Source organism: Triticum urartu, chromosome 3 (genome assembly GCF_003073215.2).
Source record: "Triticum urartu cultivar G1812 chromosome 3, Tu2.1, whole genome shotgun sequence".
NCBI lineage: Eukaryota > Viridiplantae > Streptophyta > Magnoliopsida > Poales > Poaceae > Triticum > Triticum urartu.
In genome coordinates, this window is record NC_053024.1 from 24610518 (window position 1) to 24630197 (window position 19680).

A 19680-nucleotide genomic window follows, 5' to 3' on the forward strand; every position below is an offset into this window, starting at 1 on the left:
AAATGTAGTTTCGATAAGGAGATCCGGGAGAAGAAAGCACAAGTGTACCTCGGGCGTTTCATCAAACACCTCATGTGCATAGGAGGTGAGTTAGAGCACCACAAAGTACTCCCATGGCCGGCCAAAAAAACAGAGCAGTGCACTGCTCTGCTCACGGGCAAGGGGTATATATAGGCTTCCCTTTGGTCCCGGTTTGTGATTAGAACCGGGACTAAAGGACCACATTTGTCCCGGTTCCAGTCACCAACCGTGACCAAAGGATGCGGGCCAAGAGCGAGGCCTATTGGTCCGGAATAGTGTTTGGAATCGAGACCAAAGGGGTCAAACGAACCGGCACCATTGGCCCCTGAGGCCCGACTGACGCCCTGGACACATGCACCAACAGATTGGTATAGTTCACTCGCCAAGCTCACCAAGTTAATGCACCCAAAGACTCCACGGTCGATCATTGTGAGAGGACATGGCGTTACTAATCTTCTCTGCACGCACTAATCAAGCATACTCCACCGCTAGGCATGCTTGGTCGATCCATCCGCCGAGCCCAACATCGAACCGTCTCCAAAATTAATTAATACCCCGCAACCGATTCCAACATCCAGCGACCACAATTTATGCATTGGCTCACACGAATCAGATTTATATCTGTGGACGCAATACTTGACAGCATCATAATACACGGCAAATTTACCTGAAAGATACTGTCTTCATATAATCTAAATCAATACTCCCTTCATTTTTATTTACTCTGCATATTAGAGTTGACTAAAATCAAATTTCATAAAGTTTGACCAAATTTGTAGAGAACAATATAAATATTGACCATAACAAATTTATATGATGTGAAAGCACATTCAATAAAAATTTAATGGTATTGATTTCTAATCGTATATGTTATATTTTTGTTTATAAATTTGGTCAAAGTTTACAAAGTTTGACTTTGACCAAAGCTAATACGCGGACTAAATAAAAACGGAAGGAGTACTACTCTAGTTAAAATGTAGCTCTTGATATGGCATCAATGAATGTTAAACTGTAACAAGGGGACAATGTAGGGCAAGGTACTCGATCGCCGACACTGCAGGACCACCTGCGTCATCATATGGTGTAGTTCACTAGTCTAGTTCACGAACTTATTGATCAACTACTCCAGGATCGGTGATTTTGAGAGTACATGTCGCTATTAATCAGCCGTGCACGAAGCCACGAATCAACCACACTGGACTGAAAGAATGCACACATGCATGCCTGGTCCATCCATCAGCTGCCGAATACAACATCCAATCATCTCCAAAACGCATTAATATATCCATCAACCAATTCCAACATCCAACAACCAAAATTTATGTGCTGACTCTCACTAACCGGATTTATCCATCTGGACACAATAGGTGGTATTACCATGTTGGTTTGAAGCCCTATTTAAGCCCATGCGCCCCCCTACGAAACTCATCACCAGTATAATCACTTTGAAAATCTAGTTATCTCATCTTCTACAGCTGAGCTCACCACCACTACTATTGCTAGCTAGATCGAGATGGCCCGTGCTGCAGTTGCTCAGGTTGTGCTGGTTGCCCTAGTGGCGGCAATGCTCCTCATAGGCACCGACGCGGCCATCTCATGCAGTCAGGTGAACTCGGCCTTGAGCCCCTGCATCTCCTATGCCCGCGGCAACGGCGCCAACCCGTCTGCGGCCTGCTGCAGCGGCGTCAGGAGACTTGCCGGCGCAGTGCGGAGCACTGCCGACAAGAAAATGACATGCAACTGCATCAAGAGCGTTGCTGGTGGGCTCAACGCTGGCAAGGCGGCCGACATCCCCTCCAAGTGCAGCGTCAGCATCCCATACGCCATCAGCCCTTCCCTCGACTGCTCTACTATTCGCTAATCGACCACTGCCCACCATGGCTGCCGCATATAGCGCCATCCGTCGTTGCTGAGTATGCTGAGGTCACAAATACATATGAATAAACGCTCTGATCTGATCTCCGTGTGAGGGAGAAAGGAGTGCGTACGCTGACCCAGCTCTGCATGGCCGGCCACTGTCGTACTATTGTTGTTTTTTACTTTCACTCCCTTTGAGGAGGCACGAGACTTTATCGTACGTTGTACCATGTACACTTTCAGTATATGGATTGTACTTATAATTATTTCTTTCCGGTATTTTACTCCACATGACAACCGTAAGAGATGATGAAAATAAAGTGACTGCATAGGACCTCTTACGGTGTTTAATTATACGGAAATGCTGTACGGACGACAAAAGTGTAGACGATGTGAAGACGATTAAAAATTGGGCGGCCATTAGCTCTCCTGTACACATGCATGCGCGGCTGGATTTCACCGTCGTGCATGAATCGTCTGTCTTTGTCGTCCGTATAGCATTGCTGTTAATTATAAGGGCATCTTCAACGGCAACCAGCAAAATTCTTCTCGCACCCGTCCGTGGTCTTGGGTCAGGGACTAGTCCGCAGACACGAATGTAGGAGGACGCCATCCAATGCTAGCCGCATACATCCGACCAACCATTCAAACCAACCTCATGATATTTGGTCAAACCGGACGGATTTCATTCAAGTACGGATATAATTTACATAAAAAGGTCGATATTTGACCGTTTAACTGAAAATCAAGAAAGGAAACCGAAACCCTATACCGGACGACCACCTCATACACGTGGCCACCCGGCCCTGCCATACCGACGTCTCCGTCGTCGCCGTCGTCATCATCGTCCCTCCAGGGGCGGAACAACGCAGGAGGGCCGCGGCTGCCTTGTCCGGGGCCGCTGCCTGCCACTCGTGGAGGAGCCGCTCCACCTCCTGCTGTGCCGTGTGGAGGGCCGCTGCAGCCACTGCCACGACCGGTGTTAGTGAAGCAGTCGTTAAGCGATCACTCCTTGCTGATCTTGGTAAGCTCGCCTTCAATGCACCGACGACGCCCGCGTCCATCTCCATGGTGGTCACGGAGCAGTCGAACGCCCATGCGGCGGTGGTCTGGGTCATTGCGGACCAAGTTCAGCGCCATGTCTCTCTTGGCGAACAAGGAGTGGCGACTGGCATTGCTCTGGTCGTACCTCGCCCGCTGCCAAGCCGCACGCTCCGCCTCGAACACGACGGCCCTCGAGCCCAAGGGGCCGCAGTAACCGCCTCCTCGGAGGTATACTGAAAATCTCTCCGAGAATGAAAGCATGCTTAGATTTGTTGCTGCTGCGTCTGTTTATCATCTTGACCGCTTCAAGACAATCTGACCCAATATCCAAGGGTAAGTTGCTCCATTGCAACGCCAACCATATATCCTCTCGCAGTGCCAGGAGTTCGGTTTCCAGAACGTCACCGCATCCCTGTATGTGTCTGCATGATGTGAAGACAATGGAACCCTCATGATCCCTTAGAATCATACCAGATCATGCTTCCTCGCCAACCACCGAAGCATCTGTATTTAGTTTCACTCTACCAATGTCCGGTTTAGCCCATTGTACATCAACCACCCCATCCACAGAGCAGCCAAAAGGCCATTTTGAAATAATACATGTACCCACGACGGCCTTCCCTTTGATAGGACCAGTGTGTGGATCAAATTTGATGTTATAAAGTGAAGACAGGTAACTAGACAAAGACAGCACTGACACATCCATTGGAGGTGGTTGCTTGGGGTGAACAATCTCATTACGAACGAACCAGATTTTCCAGAACAACATCATCACATACAATCTGCCTTCCTCATTCAGCTCACACAAAAGATGGGTGAACCAATCATAGCGGACCGGTTTTAACATTCATCTAGGTGGGAGCTCCGACTCCTTTGCCATCAACTTCCATAGCACCCTACCATGATTACAACTGCAAAAAACATGGAATGAAACCACCTCTTCCATATCACACACTAGGCATAACGGTGACACCTCTAGTTTTCTTTCGACTTTGTTAGTCCGGTTTGCCAATGAGTCTGTGGCCAATCTCCAGGCAAAACTCTGAACTTTTAGTGGAGCCATACTGTGCCATATGTGGTTCTAGTAATCCAGTATACCGTCTGATCTGATGCTGGAGGACTTCCCCGTGGATTCATCAACTCATCACTAGCAAGTTTGTATGCACTCCGGATAGAGAAAACACCGTTCTTTTTGGGCGCCCATGCCAAGAATTCCTCCCCAAAGCGAGTAAAGAAACGGATTTTCAGAATTTCCACAATATCCACTCGGAGAAAATACTAATTTAGTTTATCCATGTCTCAATTACCTCAAGAAGAAATAAGGCCACCAGATGGCTCCCTACCAATCCATCGATCTGTCCAGATACGAACATGTTGGCCCATCCCAATCCTCCATACCATGCCTTTTTTCAAGAGATCTAACCCATGGACAATCGCTTGCCAAGTAGGCGATGGCTTGCCAGAAAACACAGTATCCAAAAGGCGTCCATTTGGGAAGTATATTGCTTTAAGTAACCTGGCACACAAACTATCTGGAAACTCCAGAATTCTCCAGGCTTGGCGCACTAGTGTAGAACCGGGGTTCGTAAGGCCCTTTAGTGCCGGTTTGGTAACCGGCGCTAAAATGTAGGCACTAAAGCCCCCCCCCCTTTAGTACCGGTTCAGCACGAACCGGTGCTAAAGGGCAACCACGTGGCACGAGCCAGCTTCGGGGGCAGGAAGCCCTTTAGTACCGGTTGGTGTCACCAACCGGTATTAAAATGTTGGGGGGTTTTGGGTTTATGATTTCTTTTTCATTTAATTTTGTGTTTTCCATTTAATTATTTTTCGTTTGCTAGTATTTTACGATACTACATATTGTACACGTTATGCATATACATAAATAGAATTTCTAGTAGAACCGATCATAATATATATATATATATATATATATATATATATATATATATCATCGAATGTCTCACAACCACCATTAATTAATTCACACATATATACACCCATGTATATATATATATACAATTTCTCCTAATTGGTTCCTTCAGAGCTAGTGGCATTAGCCTAGCTAATTGGTGCCTTCGGAGCACGATAACAATTGGAAGTGGTTCATGGGGGCGGTAGCGGGTAGTAGTATTCTCCTTTGGGATCTATGACCTGCTCGAGCAAAAATCCCGCTATTTCCTCTTGAATTGCTTCTATGCGGTCCTGTGCTAGGAGCTTGTCCTGCACCTCTTTGAACTGTTAAGAAGGAGATCAATATGCATGTGTATTAGTTGTGTGACTAGATATTGATAATGGTGTAAAAATTGTGAATAGTGTTCTGACAATCGATATCGTACCCACTCCTGTCTTTGAGATTTGCTCCTTTCAGACGCCATCATGCGAATGTTCTCGCAAACGTAGTATGCACATAGATCATTCCCCGGCGCCTGCTCCAGGGCCTTTACGAGAATGGAATTTGATCAGATAATAATTAATCAAGCATGATAATTAAAGAGATGGCAGCTAGATAGTACTACTTAATTACTTACCTTGGGTTGATACCATTTCAGATTTTGTTTCCATGGGCCTGGAGTGGCCCTGATGAACTTTGCCCAAGCCCTGCCCGCCGACAAAGAAAAGGAATAAATGGGTTATTAAATAGTTGTTATCAGGAAATGACGAACTAATTAATTAGGCCGAGATATAGTTAATAATGATTGAAATTACCTGTTAACTATCCCCTTCACGATGGTGTAGTCACTTGCTTTCTTAAGTAGTGAGTCTAGTACTTCAACTGTTCCTTCATCAACTTTAATGATTAACAAGATCCAGTGAAATCTGCATGCACACACGTTTGCATGTCTTAATTAAGCGGGCATATGTAAGCAAAAACATGTAGCCATAGCTAGTAGGGAAAAACATAATTTGTAGTACAAGACAGTGTGACTCACTGGAAGTTGTAAGGAAGAAGTATATCTTCATTGTATTTGAGTTCCTTGAAGAACTATAGCATGCTTTCCTCTACACTTTTTTCGTGATATGGATCTATTTTCCATGTGTATTCATTAATGGTATTTGGGTCAACGAACCCAATGCCATAGCGTCCACCTTTTTTCATTTCATAAATCTTCATCCTGCATAATACCACAGAAAAGAATATAGTGAGGATAATTACAGGTAATGATTGATCAAAATGATCACTACAGCTAGCATGAGACTTAAATTACAAAAAGAAATCACTTACAGACAATAGCAACTGACGATAGATTTGTCGAGTGCGTCTTTATTGTATAGCTGAAATAGTTCTGAATACTCAATGGTCACAGCTTTCTCATGGTAGTAATGCTCCTTGTTGACATTCACCATGAGGGACTCTCGATTGGAAATCTTGGTAATGTCCATGTACCATTGATGCAATTCATACATTCTCGTTGGAAGCTTATTGACCTCCTCTGGCTCGACCAGAGATTGGCCCCGGGCATATTTCCGTTTTATTTCCTCCTCTCTAGTCGGAGATATGGGCTCGATATCGAGGAGTTGTCCAATAGTGATCCCGATCGATTCAGCCTGCGCAATATGCTCCTCGGTTATTACCACATCGCCCACCCCGGGAACGTTAACGGTTTGCCCACAATAATATTGGGCGCGCCTACTCTCATGTGTTGTTGGTACAACAAGCGGGGGGATTGATTGCGACGCCTGTTCTCCCAACTGGGGAACGGTTTTACCGCTCCTTTTGCCAGCTGATTTGCTCGAGCTCGAGCTCGCCTCTTTCTGTAGACGTGCTCGATTTAACTTCTTGATGTGGCGCTCATAGTCTGTGTCAACAGGCTTGGGAGCTGGTGGTCTAGCCATACGAATGAAGTGATCAATCTTTTCCATAGGCACTTTCTCCCTTGGCGGCGGTGGCGGTTTCGATGCAAAATGGGCTTCCACCTCGGCCTTCGATATGGCTACGTTTTCCTCCTCGGACTTGTCGTAAGGCCTCTGCGGAAGAGGCGCGAGGCTTGTACAATATTGAAATCGCTTGCCTCCGCCTGTACCTCCAGTACTACTTCGACTTGTACCGCTACGCACCATAGCTGAGGTGGCTCTCTTCCGTGATTGCTGAGGCGGCGAAGACGGCTGACGTGGCTGAGTTGGAGGAGGAGGAGTGGCCTGAAGCTGTGCCGGACTTGGAGGAGGAGTGGCCTGAAGCTGTGGCGGACTTGGAGGACGAGTGGCCTGACGCTTTGCCGGACTTGGAGGAGGAGTAGTGGCCTGAAGCTGTGCCGGACTTGGAGGAGGAGTGGCCTGACGCGTTGGTGGACTTGGAGGAGCGGGAGTCTGCTGACTCGGTGGCGGACTGCGACGAGGAGTCGGATGATTCGGTGTTGGTGGCCTTCGAAAGATGATGCAATCCTTTCTCCATAGGATGATACGATGGTAGGCCTCTTCTAGTGTGTGCTCATCGTCACCTCCAGGAATGTCAAGCTCTAGCCCCGAATATTGGTCCACCACCTCATCAACCAAGACACGAGCATAGCCCGATGGAATTGGGTTGCAATGGAAGGTTGGCTCGGGGGGATTTGTAAAAGGAAGGGCGTCCGCCACCTTCATGGATAGGTCCTTCATTTTGAAGTGTAGCTCGCAGTTAGTGTTCTCCATGATGTCATCCACTGGGTAGCTATCCAGCAATACGTCTTCCGGGGCGGAACCAACGCTGCTTCTCGGCATGGATGGGATGGTGCTATCCATTGGTGGATCATCCGCTAGCTGCTGAGACCCCCTTTGCTGGCTAAGTGAGTCGATCTGCTCCTGCTGTCGTTGGAATTTGACTGCCAAATCCGCGTGCGCTGATTCTAGGCCTTGAAGGCGTTCATAGTCTAGCTTCCTCTGCTCCTCCTCCATATTCCTCTTCTTCTCCTTCGCAATCTTCTTTCTTGCACGGGTTCTGTAGTCGGCGTTCCAGTCCGAAAACCCCTCATACCACGGGATAGCGCGCATGCCTCGTGTTCTTCCCGGGTGTTCAGGATTTCCCAGGGCACGCGTAAGCTCGTTGTTCTCTCTGTTGGGCTCAAACAACCCCGATTGAGCCTCTTCCATTGCAACAAGTAGCTTATCTTCGGCTCCGTCCAGACATGCCTTCTTCAAAACTTTGCCTGTCTTCGGGTCCAACTCCCCCCATGCGCATAGAACCAAGTCCTGCACCTGGGGGGCCAGTTCACTGTTTCTGGAGTGACACATGCATCCAGCATCTCTTTCTCAGACTTATCCAACTTAGGCATTCCCACAGCATAGCCACTTGGCCCCAGCTTATGGAACTTATCCTTTTTTGCAGCATTGGCCCTGTTTATTCTGGACCATTCCTTAGATAATTCCGAATCCTTGAATTTCACGAAATCGTCCCAATGAGCACTTTGCTTCTCTAGTGTTCCCTCGAATACTGGAGTCTTCCTTCCTCCCTTGACGTACTTGGCCCATTGACGAATCTTGTGGTTCTTGAATGCAACCGCCATCTTCCTAAGAGCAGCGTCCTTGACTTTCTCCACATCTGCATCTGTGAAATGATCTGGTAGGGTGAAATTTTCCATGAGCGTTTCCCAAAGCAAATGTTTTTGTCTGTCGTCGACAAAAGTAACTCCTGGACGTGGCTTTGCTGGCTCTCTCCATTCTTGAAGGGAGATCGGGAGTTGGTCCTTCACAAGAACTTCGCACTGACGAATGAACTTGTGCGCAATCTTCTTAGGCGCTAATGGTTCACCATTAGGTCTGATTGCCTCGATATTGTACTTTACGCCCTCCTTCAAGTTTTTGTTCGGGCCTCGTTTCGTCCTGTTGCCTAAAGATTTGCTTGATCCGGATGGCTGAAAGAAGAAAGATCGATTCGTTAATATATCTTCAAGTCATTTAAAACATGTGATGATCACTAGATGCCTGCTTATATAAGTATATATACCTCGCCGGTCTTTGTTGTTTCAAGATCAACATTTTCTTCGTCATGTTCATAGTCATGACTTCATCAATTCGGTCGTCGCGATCGAATATCATATCACCCTCCCCGATGTTGTTTAGATATTCGGAGCCGTCATAACCTTCTTCATTCTGATCATCACACTAGTGCAGAACCGGGCAATAGCACCGGTTTGTAAGGCCCTTTAGTGCCGGTTCCATAACCGGCACTAAAGTGTGGGCAGTAAAGCCCCCCCCCCTTTAGTACTGGTTCAGCACGAACCGGTGCTAAAGGGAAACCACGTGGCACGTGCCAGCTCCGGGGGCCGGGAGCCCTTTAGTACCGGTTGGTAACACCAACCGGTACTAAATGTTTGTGGGTTTTTGTTTTATTTTGTATTTTTCAATTAAATTTGTGTTATCAATTTATTTTAGGATTGTTTTATGTTATAATGAGTTGTAGTCGTCATCATCATCATCATCATCGCATATTAATAAATAAATAAACTCTAGCTAGCTAAAAATCATCGTAGTCGTCTAATTACCACTATTTAATCATCATAGTCATTACCGCTAGCTATCTAATCATCACCAACACTGGCTAGCTTAAAGAGGAAACATTCACTTTGTAACAGAAGCAAAGATATCATCGAGTTCAACATAATCATCACCAACATCGAAGTTCAGGACACGGACATGAGACACTAATTAAGAGCATGAACTAGTGCTGCTCCCTCTCAGGTAGAATAGCATAAAACATGTATAGCTCTCCTGATTCATCATACTGGAGCATGCAGATGAATCTATCTCCTAATCTTGGTTTGCGCTTCTCCTTGCTTCCCCCAAGTACTTCTCTGTGATCGTTAACAATTTTGCTCCAATCTTTCACTATTAAGCATTCTTCGCTTTCAGAAATCCTGAATGCACTCATGTGCAGTGTAGGATATCTTGGCCGTAAGCTAACCATTGACATGTCACCTTTAGTCTCGATCCACTGAGGCACAACTGTCATCGGAAGTCCCTGTTGAAGAACATCGTATAGTAATTAATATACTAAGCAATGAAAGTTTAGCTTCAAAAATAATGTATGCAAAAGATGCACCAATTAAGGACAAATAGTTAAAATCTTACCATCTTCCGATTATAGATGTGACCGTAGTTCAATACGATCACCATTGGTCGCACGTTTTGAGTACTAACATTTCTAAGTTCAGGAAAAAAATTTGTCTTGACAGTATTAAGATCCTCAAGCCATGAAACATAATGACTTATCTCCTCACAGTTTAGTTGAGCCCCGGGGCAGTAGTATGTCCTGTCTACCAAGCGCCGGACATGTTTGCTTGAACCGAAATAAGATGACAATACAAATTAGTTGTCAACTATTTTTGAATAAACTATATCAAAGACATAAACATATGCATGCATGGTTGAGAAAAAACTCACATAATGGTAGAACTGGAGGCGTTTGCACATCGACCCAGATGTCTATATTACCTTCAATATCATCTTCCGGACGAATATCAAAGGTGACAACCATACCAGGCTCAAATGCATAAGCCTTGCATAGTGCTTGCAAAGTTTTGCATTCAAAATGGGTGTATGTATCTCCATTATATAATTTGACGTTGAAAGTATACCCATGCTCCGTCTTCAAGTAAACTCTCTTTACCTCCATATCATCTATAGCACTAAAACCTATCTTATCCAAGACAAAAATTCTTGCATGGTAGGGGATACGCTAGTAGAATAGTGAAAATTTAAAATTATAAGTTGAAGCAAATGAAGCATAAGTTTTGCATTCAAATAATAATTGACAAAGTGACTTACTGTATCAACTTCGAATGTCTCATCCAGCTTGATACTGAAGCGCCTACCATCAACAAGGAAATTTCTGTCGCACAGGCCGCGCTGGTCTTCACAGTGTTCGCACATAATGAAATCTTTTTCGTCGTCAGATGACATTTCCTATGTTCATATAGGTGAAACATTAAAAACCTATTACTATCTAACATTAATTAATATCTAGCCAAATATATATTCATCTAACATTTAACATTAATATATCTAACTATATTCATCTCTAACAATTGACATTACTATATATTTAACTTTTCTATTTAATTCATCTAACATTCGACATTAATCTAACATTTATATAAAATCAAAATATATAAAAAATTAAATAAACAGAAAAACTCATTAACAAATAATATTTTAATTAGATCATCAAATCTCAGATACCTAAATTTTCTTACTAAAAATAAACTAGTTATATTAATTATTGAACTAGTTCAAATCTCATATACCTAAATAAACTAGTTCGACAATTTTCTTACTAAAAATAAACTAGTTATATTAATTATTGAACTAGTTCAAATCTCATATACCTAAATAAACTAGTTCGATAATTTTCTTACTAAAAATAAACTAGTTATATTAATTATTCAACTAGTTCAAATCTCTATAGCTCGACAATTTTCTATCTAGCTAATTCATCTAACATTCGACATTAATCAAACATTCGATCATCTAATTAACTTTTCTAAAAAACAGAAAATAAGTAAAAGAATGTGTGTGTGTATGTGTGTGTGTGTATGTGTGTGTGTGTAGTGTGTACGTATATATGTGTGTGTATGTGTGCGGCCCCGTACGCCGCCGCCCCGTACTTACGAGCGGGGGCGCCGGCGTACGGGGCGGGGGCGACGGCGTACGTACGGGCGGGGGCGCCGCCGTACGGGCCGGGTGCAACGACGACGGACGGCGGCGCGGCGGGTATACGCCAGAGCGAGAGACGTACGGGACTGCGGCGGGACGACGACGGACGGTGGCGCGCGGCGTTCGGGGCGGCAGCGCGAGACGGCCACGACGACGGGCGGCGGCGGGGACAGCGACAACGACGACGGGCGACGGGCGACGGGCGGCGAGGACGGGTTCGAGCGGCGCGCGAGAGGTTGGAGACGAAAGAAGTGGGGAGATCTAACTGCATTTTCGTAAGTGTTGTATATATAGGAGAGGCCTTTAATACCGGTTGGAGCCACCAACCGGTACTAAAGGCCAACTTTGGCGAGGCCAAGAGGCGGGAAGAGCAGGCCTTTAGTACCGGTCGGTGGTTCCAACCGGTACTAAAGGGTGGTCTTTAGTACCAGGTGGAGCCACCAACCGGTACTAAAGGCCTCGCACTGCCACCCCAAAGTTTAGTCCCACCTCGCCGGGCGAAGTGCAGCCGCACTGGTTTATAAACCCAGCCGCGGCTACCTCTTCGAACTCCTCTATATAGCAGGCTTCTGGGCCTAATTAATTAGGGCGCACTGCCCTGTGAGCCTACTGGCCCTTCTGGGCCTGCATTTGCACAGCCTAGGTCTGGCAGGCCCACAGGGTAGCGCGCCAACAAATTTTTTATATAGTTTTTTCTTTTCTGCATTATTTAATTTCTTCTATTTATTTTTTAGTAGTTTTTTATATAGTTTTTCTTTTCTGCATTATTTATTTTCTTCTATTTATTTTTGAGTAAATTTTTTGTATAGTTTTTTTATTTTCTGCATTATTTCTTTTCTACTTTTTATTTTCTTCTGGAAATTGAATGCTGCATACGGAACAATTAGGTAAATGACCGAAAAACAACAAATGATGTCAGAACATGTTGGAAATTGATGACGTCGCTTTGAATGCTGCATACTGAACACAAAAGAAGTCCGGAGTTCAAATAAGTTTAAAAAACATTGAAGTGGACGTGTAATAGATGAGTTCTCGTCCGAAACCCTGATACTCCGAAAGAGTATGTCCAGTTTGTACACGAAGTGCCTCCAGTTTTTGCCGTGACCCTCTCTACTCTTTCGCGCATGCTATGCGGGTGATATGATGATACCATGGCAAGTTTCAACATTTTCAGGATTCATTTTGTAGTGATTTTCAGTTTAACGGTCATTTAGCTCTCTAAAACAATTAGGTAAATGACCGAAAAACAACAAATGATGTCAGAACATGTTGGAAATTGATGACGTCGCTTTGAATGCTGCATACTGAACACAAAAGAAGTCCGGAGTTCAAATAAGTTTAAAAAACATTGAAGTGGCCATGTAACAGATGAGTTCTCGTCCGAAACCCTGATACTCTGAAAGAGTTTGTCCAGTTTGTACACGAAGTTCGTCCAGTTTTTGCCGTGACCCTCTCTACTCTTTCACGCATGCTATGCGGGTGATATGATGATACCATGCCAAGTTTCAACATTTTCAGGATTCATTTTGTAGTGATTTTCAATTTCACGGTCATTTAGCTCTCTAAACAATTAGGTAAATGACCGTAAAACAACAAATGATGTCAGAACATGTTGGAAATTGATGACGTCGCTTTGAATGCTGCATACTGAACACAAAAGAAGTCTGGAGTTCAAATAAGTTTAAAAAACATTGAAGTGGCCATGTAACAGATGAGTTCTCGTCCGAAACCCTGATACTCCGAAAGAGTTTGTCCAGTTTGTACACGAAGTGCGTCTAGTATTTGCCGTGACCCTCTCTACTCTTTCGCGCATGCTATGCGGGTGATATGATGATACCATGCCAAGTTTCAACATTTTCAGGATTCATTTTGTAGTGATTTTCAATTTCACGGTCATTTAGCTCTCTAAACAATTAGGTAAATGACCGAAAAACAACAAATGATGTCAGAACATGTTGGAAATTGATGACGTCGCTTTAAATGCTGCATACTGAACAAAAAAGAAGTCCGGAGTTCAAATAAGTTTAAAAACATTAAAGTGGCCATGTAACAGATGAGTTCTCGTCCGAAACCCTGATACTCTGAAAGAGTTTGTCCAGTTTGTACACGAAGTGCGTCCAGTTTTTGCCGTGACCCTCTCTACTTTTTCGCGCATGCTATGCGGGTGATATGATGATACCATGCCAAGTTTCAACATTTCCAGGATTCATTTTGTAGTGATTTTCAATTTCACGGTCATTTAGCTCTCTAAACAATTAGGTAAATGACCGAAAAATAACAAATGATGTTAGAACATATTGGAAATTGATGACGTCGCTTTGAATGCTGTATACTGAACACAAAAGAAGTCCGAAGTTCAAATAAGTTATTAAAAATAAAAAAGAGGTGCAATGCTGGTTAATTTGTTTCAAGCCATTCGGAATAGTGTAGACTGCACTGCACATAGCTCAGTGCAATCTATGCTATTCCGCAAGGAGCATTGCAACTCTTCGTCATTGTATGTGCACTCACGGCTTAATTATAAACCGCTCATACTGCCTCTCTCTTGGCGAGGTGGGACTAAAAATCAGCTTACAAAGAAACTCTAGTACCGGTTCATGGCATGAACCGGTACTAAAGGTCTTCGTGGGGGCCCCAGACTGACCATAGCCTGACACAGCCTCATTAGTACCAGTTCGTGGCATGAACCGGTACTAAAGGTTACCCACGAACCGGTACTAATGATGCCCGCCCGCCTAGCCATTGGAACCGGCACTAATTGTCACATTAGTGCCGGCTCAAATTCAAACCGGCACTAATGTGCTTCACATTTGACCCTTTTTCTACTAGTGTCATCTGGCCCGCGAGGATTGCGTATGATATTGAACAGGGCCTCTTCTCCCTCTCTGCCGGTATTGTCCGCCATAGGTTTTGTTTAATTAATCCAAAAGAAATATATTCAAATTACAATGCATGGATGCAATCAATTAATAAGGAAAAACTGAATCAATCATAGTACATAATAATCATCATCGAATATAATCTCGAATACGTCGTCTCGAATAATAGATATAATCTCGAATACATCGTCTTGAATAATAAATATAATCTCGAATACATCGTCTCGAATAATAGATATAATCTCGAATACATCGTCTCGGATAATATATATAATCTCGAATACATCGTCTCGAATAATATATAATCTCGAATACATCGTCTCGAATATTATATATCGAATACATCACTGGCTAGGTAGCTAATAAAGATCGAATACTACAGAAGAATCTAGGACACTCGCGGTTCATGTGGCGCGGGCGGTGGACACCCAAAGAGAAGGAACCCTCACAGGATCAAAGCTGAAGTGAGATCCCTGAAGAAACTGCCAGGTGTTGGAGAATGTGCTGCCCTCTAACGCAACCATGTAGCGATGGACGTGCTTGTCCTCCTCCCTGACACGGCGACGTACCACCTCTGGCAGGGCCGGCTCCCTCTGCACCGAAACTGGCCCACGCGAACGCCACCAAACGAGATCAGGGTCGACGACGGGACCCAGGGCCGGGTTCCTCATCAAGCGGCGCGCCGCTGCAGGTAGCACCTCCCAATGCCAGCCCGACGGAGCCCAGTCCCGGACATGGGTCAGCCGGACGTCGTCGCGGACGGGTCGATGGCGAGGATGCGGGCTGGGCATCATCGAGAACAAATACTAGCTATATGCCCGCAAAAAGTAACATTTTTTTAATGATTGGATTTTGATAACTAAAATTTTAACATTTCTATATAACTAATATTCCTATAACATTTCTAACAATGCTATATAACTAACATTTCTATAACATTTCTAATATATCTATAACTAAAAAGCAAAAAAAAATTATAACATTTCTATATATATAACTAACATTTGTATAACATTTCTAATATTTCTATAACTAAAAAAAAGAAAAATTTCCAACTTTTTTATAACTATTTCTATAACTAAAAAACAGAAAAAATTCTAACAATTCTAACTTTTTTATAACTATTTCTATAACTAAAAAAACAGAAAAATTTCTAACAATTCTAACAATTCTATAATATTTCTAACAATGTTATATAACTAACTATTTCTATAACTAAAAAAAAAATTCTAACATTTTTATAACTAAAAAACTAAAAAAAATGTATGTGTGTGTGTGTGCTCACCGGCGAGGCGAGAGGCGACGGGGGGCGGCGACGGGGACGGCGACGGGGGCCGCAACGACGGGGATGGCGACGACGGGGACAGGGCCGGGGCGGCGACGACGGGGATGGGGACGTACGGGCCGGGGCGGCGACGATGAGGACGGGGACGTACGGGCCGGGGCGGCGACGACGGGGACGGGGCGGCGATGACGGGGACGGGGACGACGCAGGACGGGCCGGGACGGCGCGATGGTGACGACGGGGACGACGGGGACGGGGACGACGGGGCGGCGATGACGGGGACGGGGGCGGTGACGAGGGATATGGAGACGGGGGCGGCGGGCGACGGGGCAGAGGAGAAGAAGCAGATGAGAAACTGAAATTTTTGAAGTATTTAGTTATATAGGATGGACCTTCAGTACCGGTTAGGGCCACCAACCGGTACTAAAGGGCTGTTTTGGCTAGGCCAAGCGGCGGGAACCGCACCCCCTTTAGTACGAGGTGGTGGCCCCAACCGGTACTGAAGGCCCCCCCTTTAGTACCGGTTGGTGCCACCAACCGGTACTAAAGAGGGTGCGCTGGCAAGGTGCGGTGCGGCAAGTTTAGTCCCCCCGTGTGGTAGCTCTCTCGAGCTCCTCTCCAAAGCAGGCCTACTGGGCCTACATGTTCTGTGCTGCCCTGTGGGCCTACTGGGCCTTTGCGGGCCTGCATCCTGGCCCAACAATAGGTTGGGTTTCTAGTCGTATGCAGGCCCTCTGGCCCAGTAGGCGGGAAATTTTTTTTTGCTTTGTTTATTTTTGAGTTGTTTTTTTGTGTATTTAGAGTTTCTTTGTGAATATTTTTGCTTTAGGTACAAAAATTACAAACTTTCTGTTAGTGCCCGTAGTTTTCAAATTTGAAAAGTTTAAATTTTGAATTATTTGAAATTAGTGTTAATCACTAGTTTGTGAATAACTTAACTTTAAAAATCAGTAAAGGCATGAAAGAATTTGTTTGCACATAAAATTTCTTCGTGTTTCAAATTCCAAAACACATAACTACCCTAACTATTACAGAGATTCCCTCGTGGGTGTGAAACACAGAAGAAAGTGATGATAGTGAAGCCGATCACATCCCAGATCTTTGGGTGTGAAACTTTTTCTTTGCGTGTGTCCCTTTGCGCCGTAACCATGGAAAATCTTCATCATTTAACGGGATGCTCGGGTCAATATTCACTGTGAATGGAGCAATTTCATCAAACTTTTCATAATCTTCTGACATGTCTATCTTGTCATCCACTCCTACGATGTTTCTCTTCCTAGAAAGAACTATGTGCCGCTTTGGCTCATCGTACGATGCATTCGCTTCCTTATCTTTTCTTTTTCTTGGCTTGGTAGACATGTCCTTCACATAGAAAACTTGTGCCACATCATTGGCTAGGACGAATGGTTCGTCTGCATACGCAAGATTGTTGAGATCCACTGATGTCATTCCGTACTGCGGGTCTTCCGTTACCCCGCCTCGTGTCATATTGACCCATTTGCACCGAAACAAAGGGACCTTCAAACCACGTCGATAGTCAAGTTCCCATATGTCCTGTATATAACCATAATATGTTTCCTTTCCCGTCTTGGTTTCTGCATCAAAGCGGACATCACTGTTTTGGTTGGTGCTCTTCTTATCTTGGGCGATCATGTAAAATGTATTACCATTTATCTCGTACACTTTGAAAGTCATTATATTCGAAGATGGTAATTGGGACAGCAAGTACAGGTCATCTTCAATAGATGTGTCATGCATGGTACGTGTCTGCAACCAGCTGGCGAAACTCCTGGTTTGTTCACGTGCAATCCAGTCATTAGACCGCTCCGGGTGTTTGGAGCGTAGCAAATTCTTGTGTTCATCCATATACGGAGCCACCAAGGCGGAATTCTATAGAACTGTGTAGTGTGCTTCAGTGAGAGAATGTCCGTCCATACATATTATTTGTTCCCCTCCTAGCGTGCCTTTTCCATCCAGTCTGCCCTTATGCCGCGATTCAGGAACACCAATCGGCTTAAGGTCAGGAATAAAGTCAATACAAAACTCAATGACCTCCTCATTTTCATGGCCCTTGGAGATGCTTCCTTCTGGCCTAGCACGGTTATGAACATATTTCTTTAAGACTCCCATGAACCTCTCAAAGGGGAACATATTGTGTAGAAATAGAGGACCCAAAACGTTAATCTCTTCGCATAGGTGAACTAGGACGTGCGTCATGATGTTGAAGAAGGATGGTGGGAACACCAAGTAGAAACTGACAAGCCATTGCACCAAATCATTCTCTAACCTTGGTATGATTTCTGGATCGATTACCTTCTGAGAGATTGCATTGAGAAATGCACATAGCTTCACAATGGCTAATCGAACGTTTTCTGGTAGAAGCCCCCTCAATGCAACCGGAAGCAGTTGCGTCATAATCACGTGGCAGTCATGAGACTTTAGGTTCTGGAACTTTTTCTCTGCCATGTTTATTATTCCCTTTATATTCGACGAGAAGCCAGACGGTACCTTAATACTAAGCAGGCATTCAAATAAGATTTCCTTCTCTTCTTTGGTAAGAGCGTAGCTTGCATGACCCTAATGTATGCCGTCTTTTCCGTGCATATGTTGCTGGTCCTCCCGTGCCTCAGGTGTATCTTTTGTCTTCCCATACACGCCCAAGAAGCCAAGCAGGGTCACATAAAGATTCTTCGTCACGTGCATCACGTCGATTGCGGAGCGGACCTCTAGGTCTTTCCAATAGGGAAGGTCCCAAAATATAGATTTCTTCTTCCACATGGGTGCGCGTTCGTCGGCGTCATTCGGAACAGGTTGTCCACCAGGACCCTTTCCAAAGACCACCTTCAAATCCTTGACCATATCATCTACATCAGCACCAGCACGGTGGCGAGGCTTCATCCGGTGATCCGCCTCACCTTTGAAATGCTTGCCTTTCTTTCTTACGGGATGCCTGCTCGGAAGAAATCGACGATGTCCCAGGTACACATTCTTCTTACAATTAGCCAAATATATACTGTCGGTATCGTCCAAACAGTGCGTGCATGCGTGGTATCCCTTGTTTGTCTGTCCTGAAAGGTTACTGAGAGCAGGCCAATCATTGATGGTCACGAACAGCAACGCCTTTAGGTCAAATTCTTCCCTCATGTGCTCATCCCACGCACGTACACCTGTTCCATTCCACAGTTGTAAGAGTTCTTCAACTAATGGCCTTAGGTACACATCAATGTCGTTGCCGGGTTGCTTAGGGCCTTGGATGAGCACTGGCATCATAATGAACTTCCTCTTCATGCACAACCAAGGAGGAAGGTTATACAAACATAGACTCACAGGCCAGGTGCTATGGTTGCTGCTCTGCTCCCCAAAAGGATTAATGCCATTTGCGCTTAGACCAAACCATACGTTCCTTGCGTCATCTGCAAACTCCTTCCCGTACTTTCTTTCGATTTTTCTCCACTGCGACCCGTCAGCGGGTACTCCCAACTTTCCATCTTTCTTACGGTCTTCTCTGTGCCATCGCATCGCCTTGGCATGCTCTTTGTTTTGGAACAGACGTTTCAACCGTGGTATTATAGGAGCATACCACATCACCTTGGCAGGAATCTTCTTCCTGGGGTGCTCGCCCTCGACATCACCAGGGTCATCGCGGCTGATCTTATAGCGCAATGCACCGCATACCGGGCAAGCGTTCAAATCCTTGTACTCACCGCGGTAGAGGATGCAATCATTAGGGCATGCATGTATCTTCTGCACCTCTAACCCTAGAGGGCAGATAGCCTTCTTTGCTTCGTACGTAGTCTCGGGCAATTCGTTGTCCTTTGGAAGCATATCCTTTATCATTACCAACAACTTTCCAAATCCCTTGTCAGATACACCATTCTCTGCCTTCCATTGCAGCAATTCCAGTGTGGTGCCCAGCTTTTTCTTGTCACCTACGCAATTCGGGTACAAAAATTTTTTGTGATCCTCTAA

At 44.8% G+C, this 19680-nt stretch overlaps 1 protein-coding gene across 1 annotated transcript; it reads left to right on the forward strand.

Moving 5' to 3' along the window:
- Positions 1-1436: 1436 nt before the first annotated feature.
- On the forward strand, positions 1437-2144 carry LOC125542484 (non-specific lipid-transfer protein 4.1-like). Its single transcript, XM_048705537.1, has one exon. It carries the CDS (start codon positions 1535-1537, stop codon positions 1880-1882), a length of 348 nt encoding a protein of 115 aa, XP_048561494.1. The 5' UTR covers positions 1437-1534; the 3' UTR covers positions 1883-2144.
- The last annotated feature ends 17536 nt before the right edge of the window (positions 2145-19680 follow it).

Coding starts and splice junctions, on each gene's coding strand:
- LOC125542484 (XM_048705537.1), top strand. CDS start 1,535: ATGGCCCGTGCTGCAGTTGCTCAGGTTGTGCTGGTTGCCCTAGTGGCG.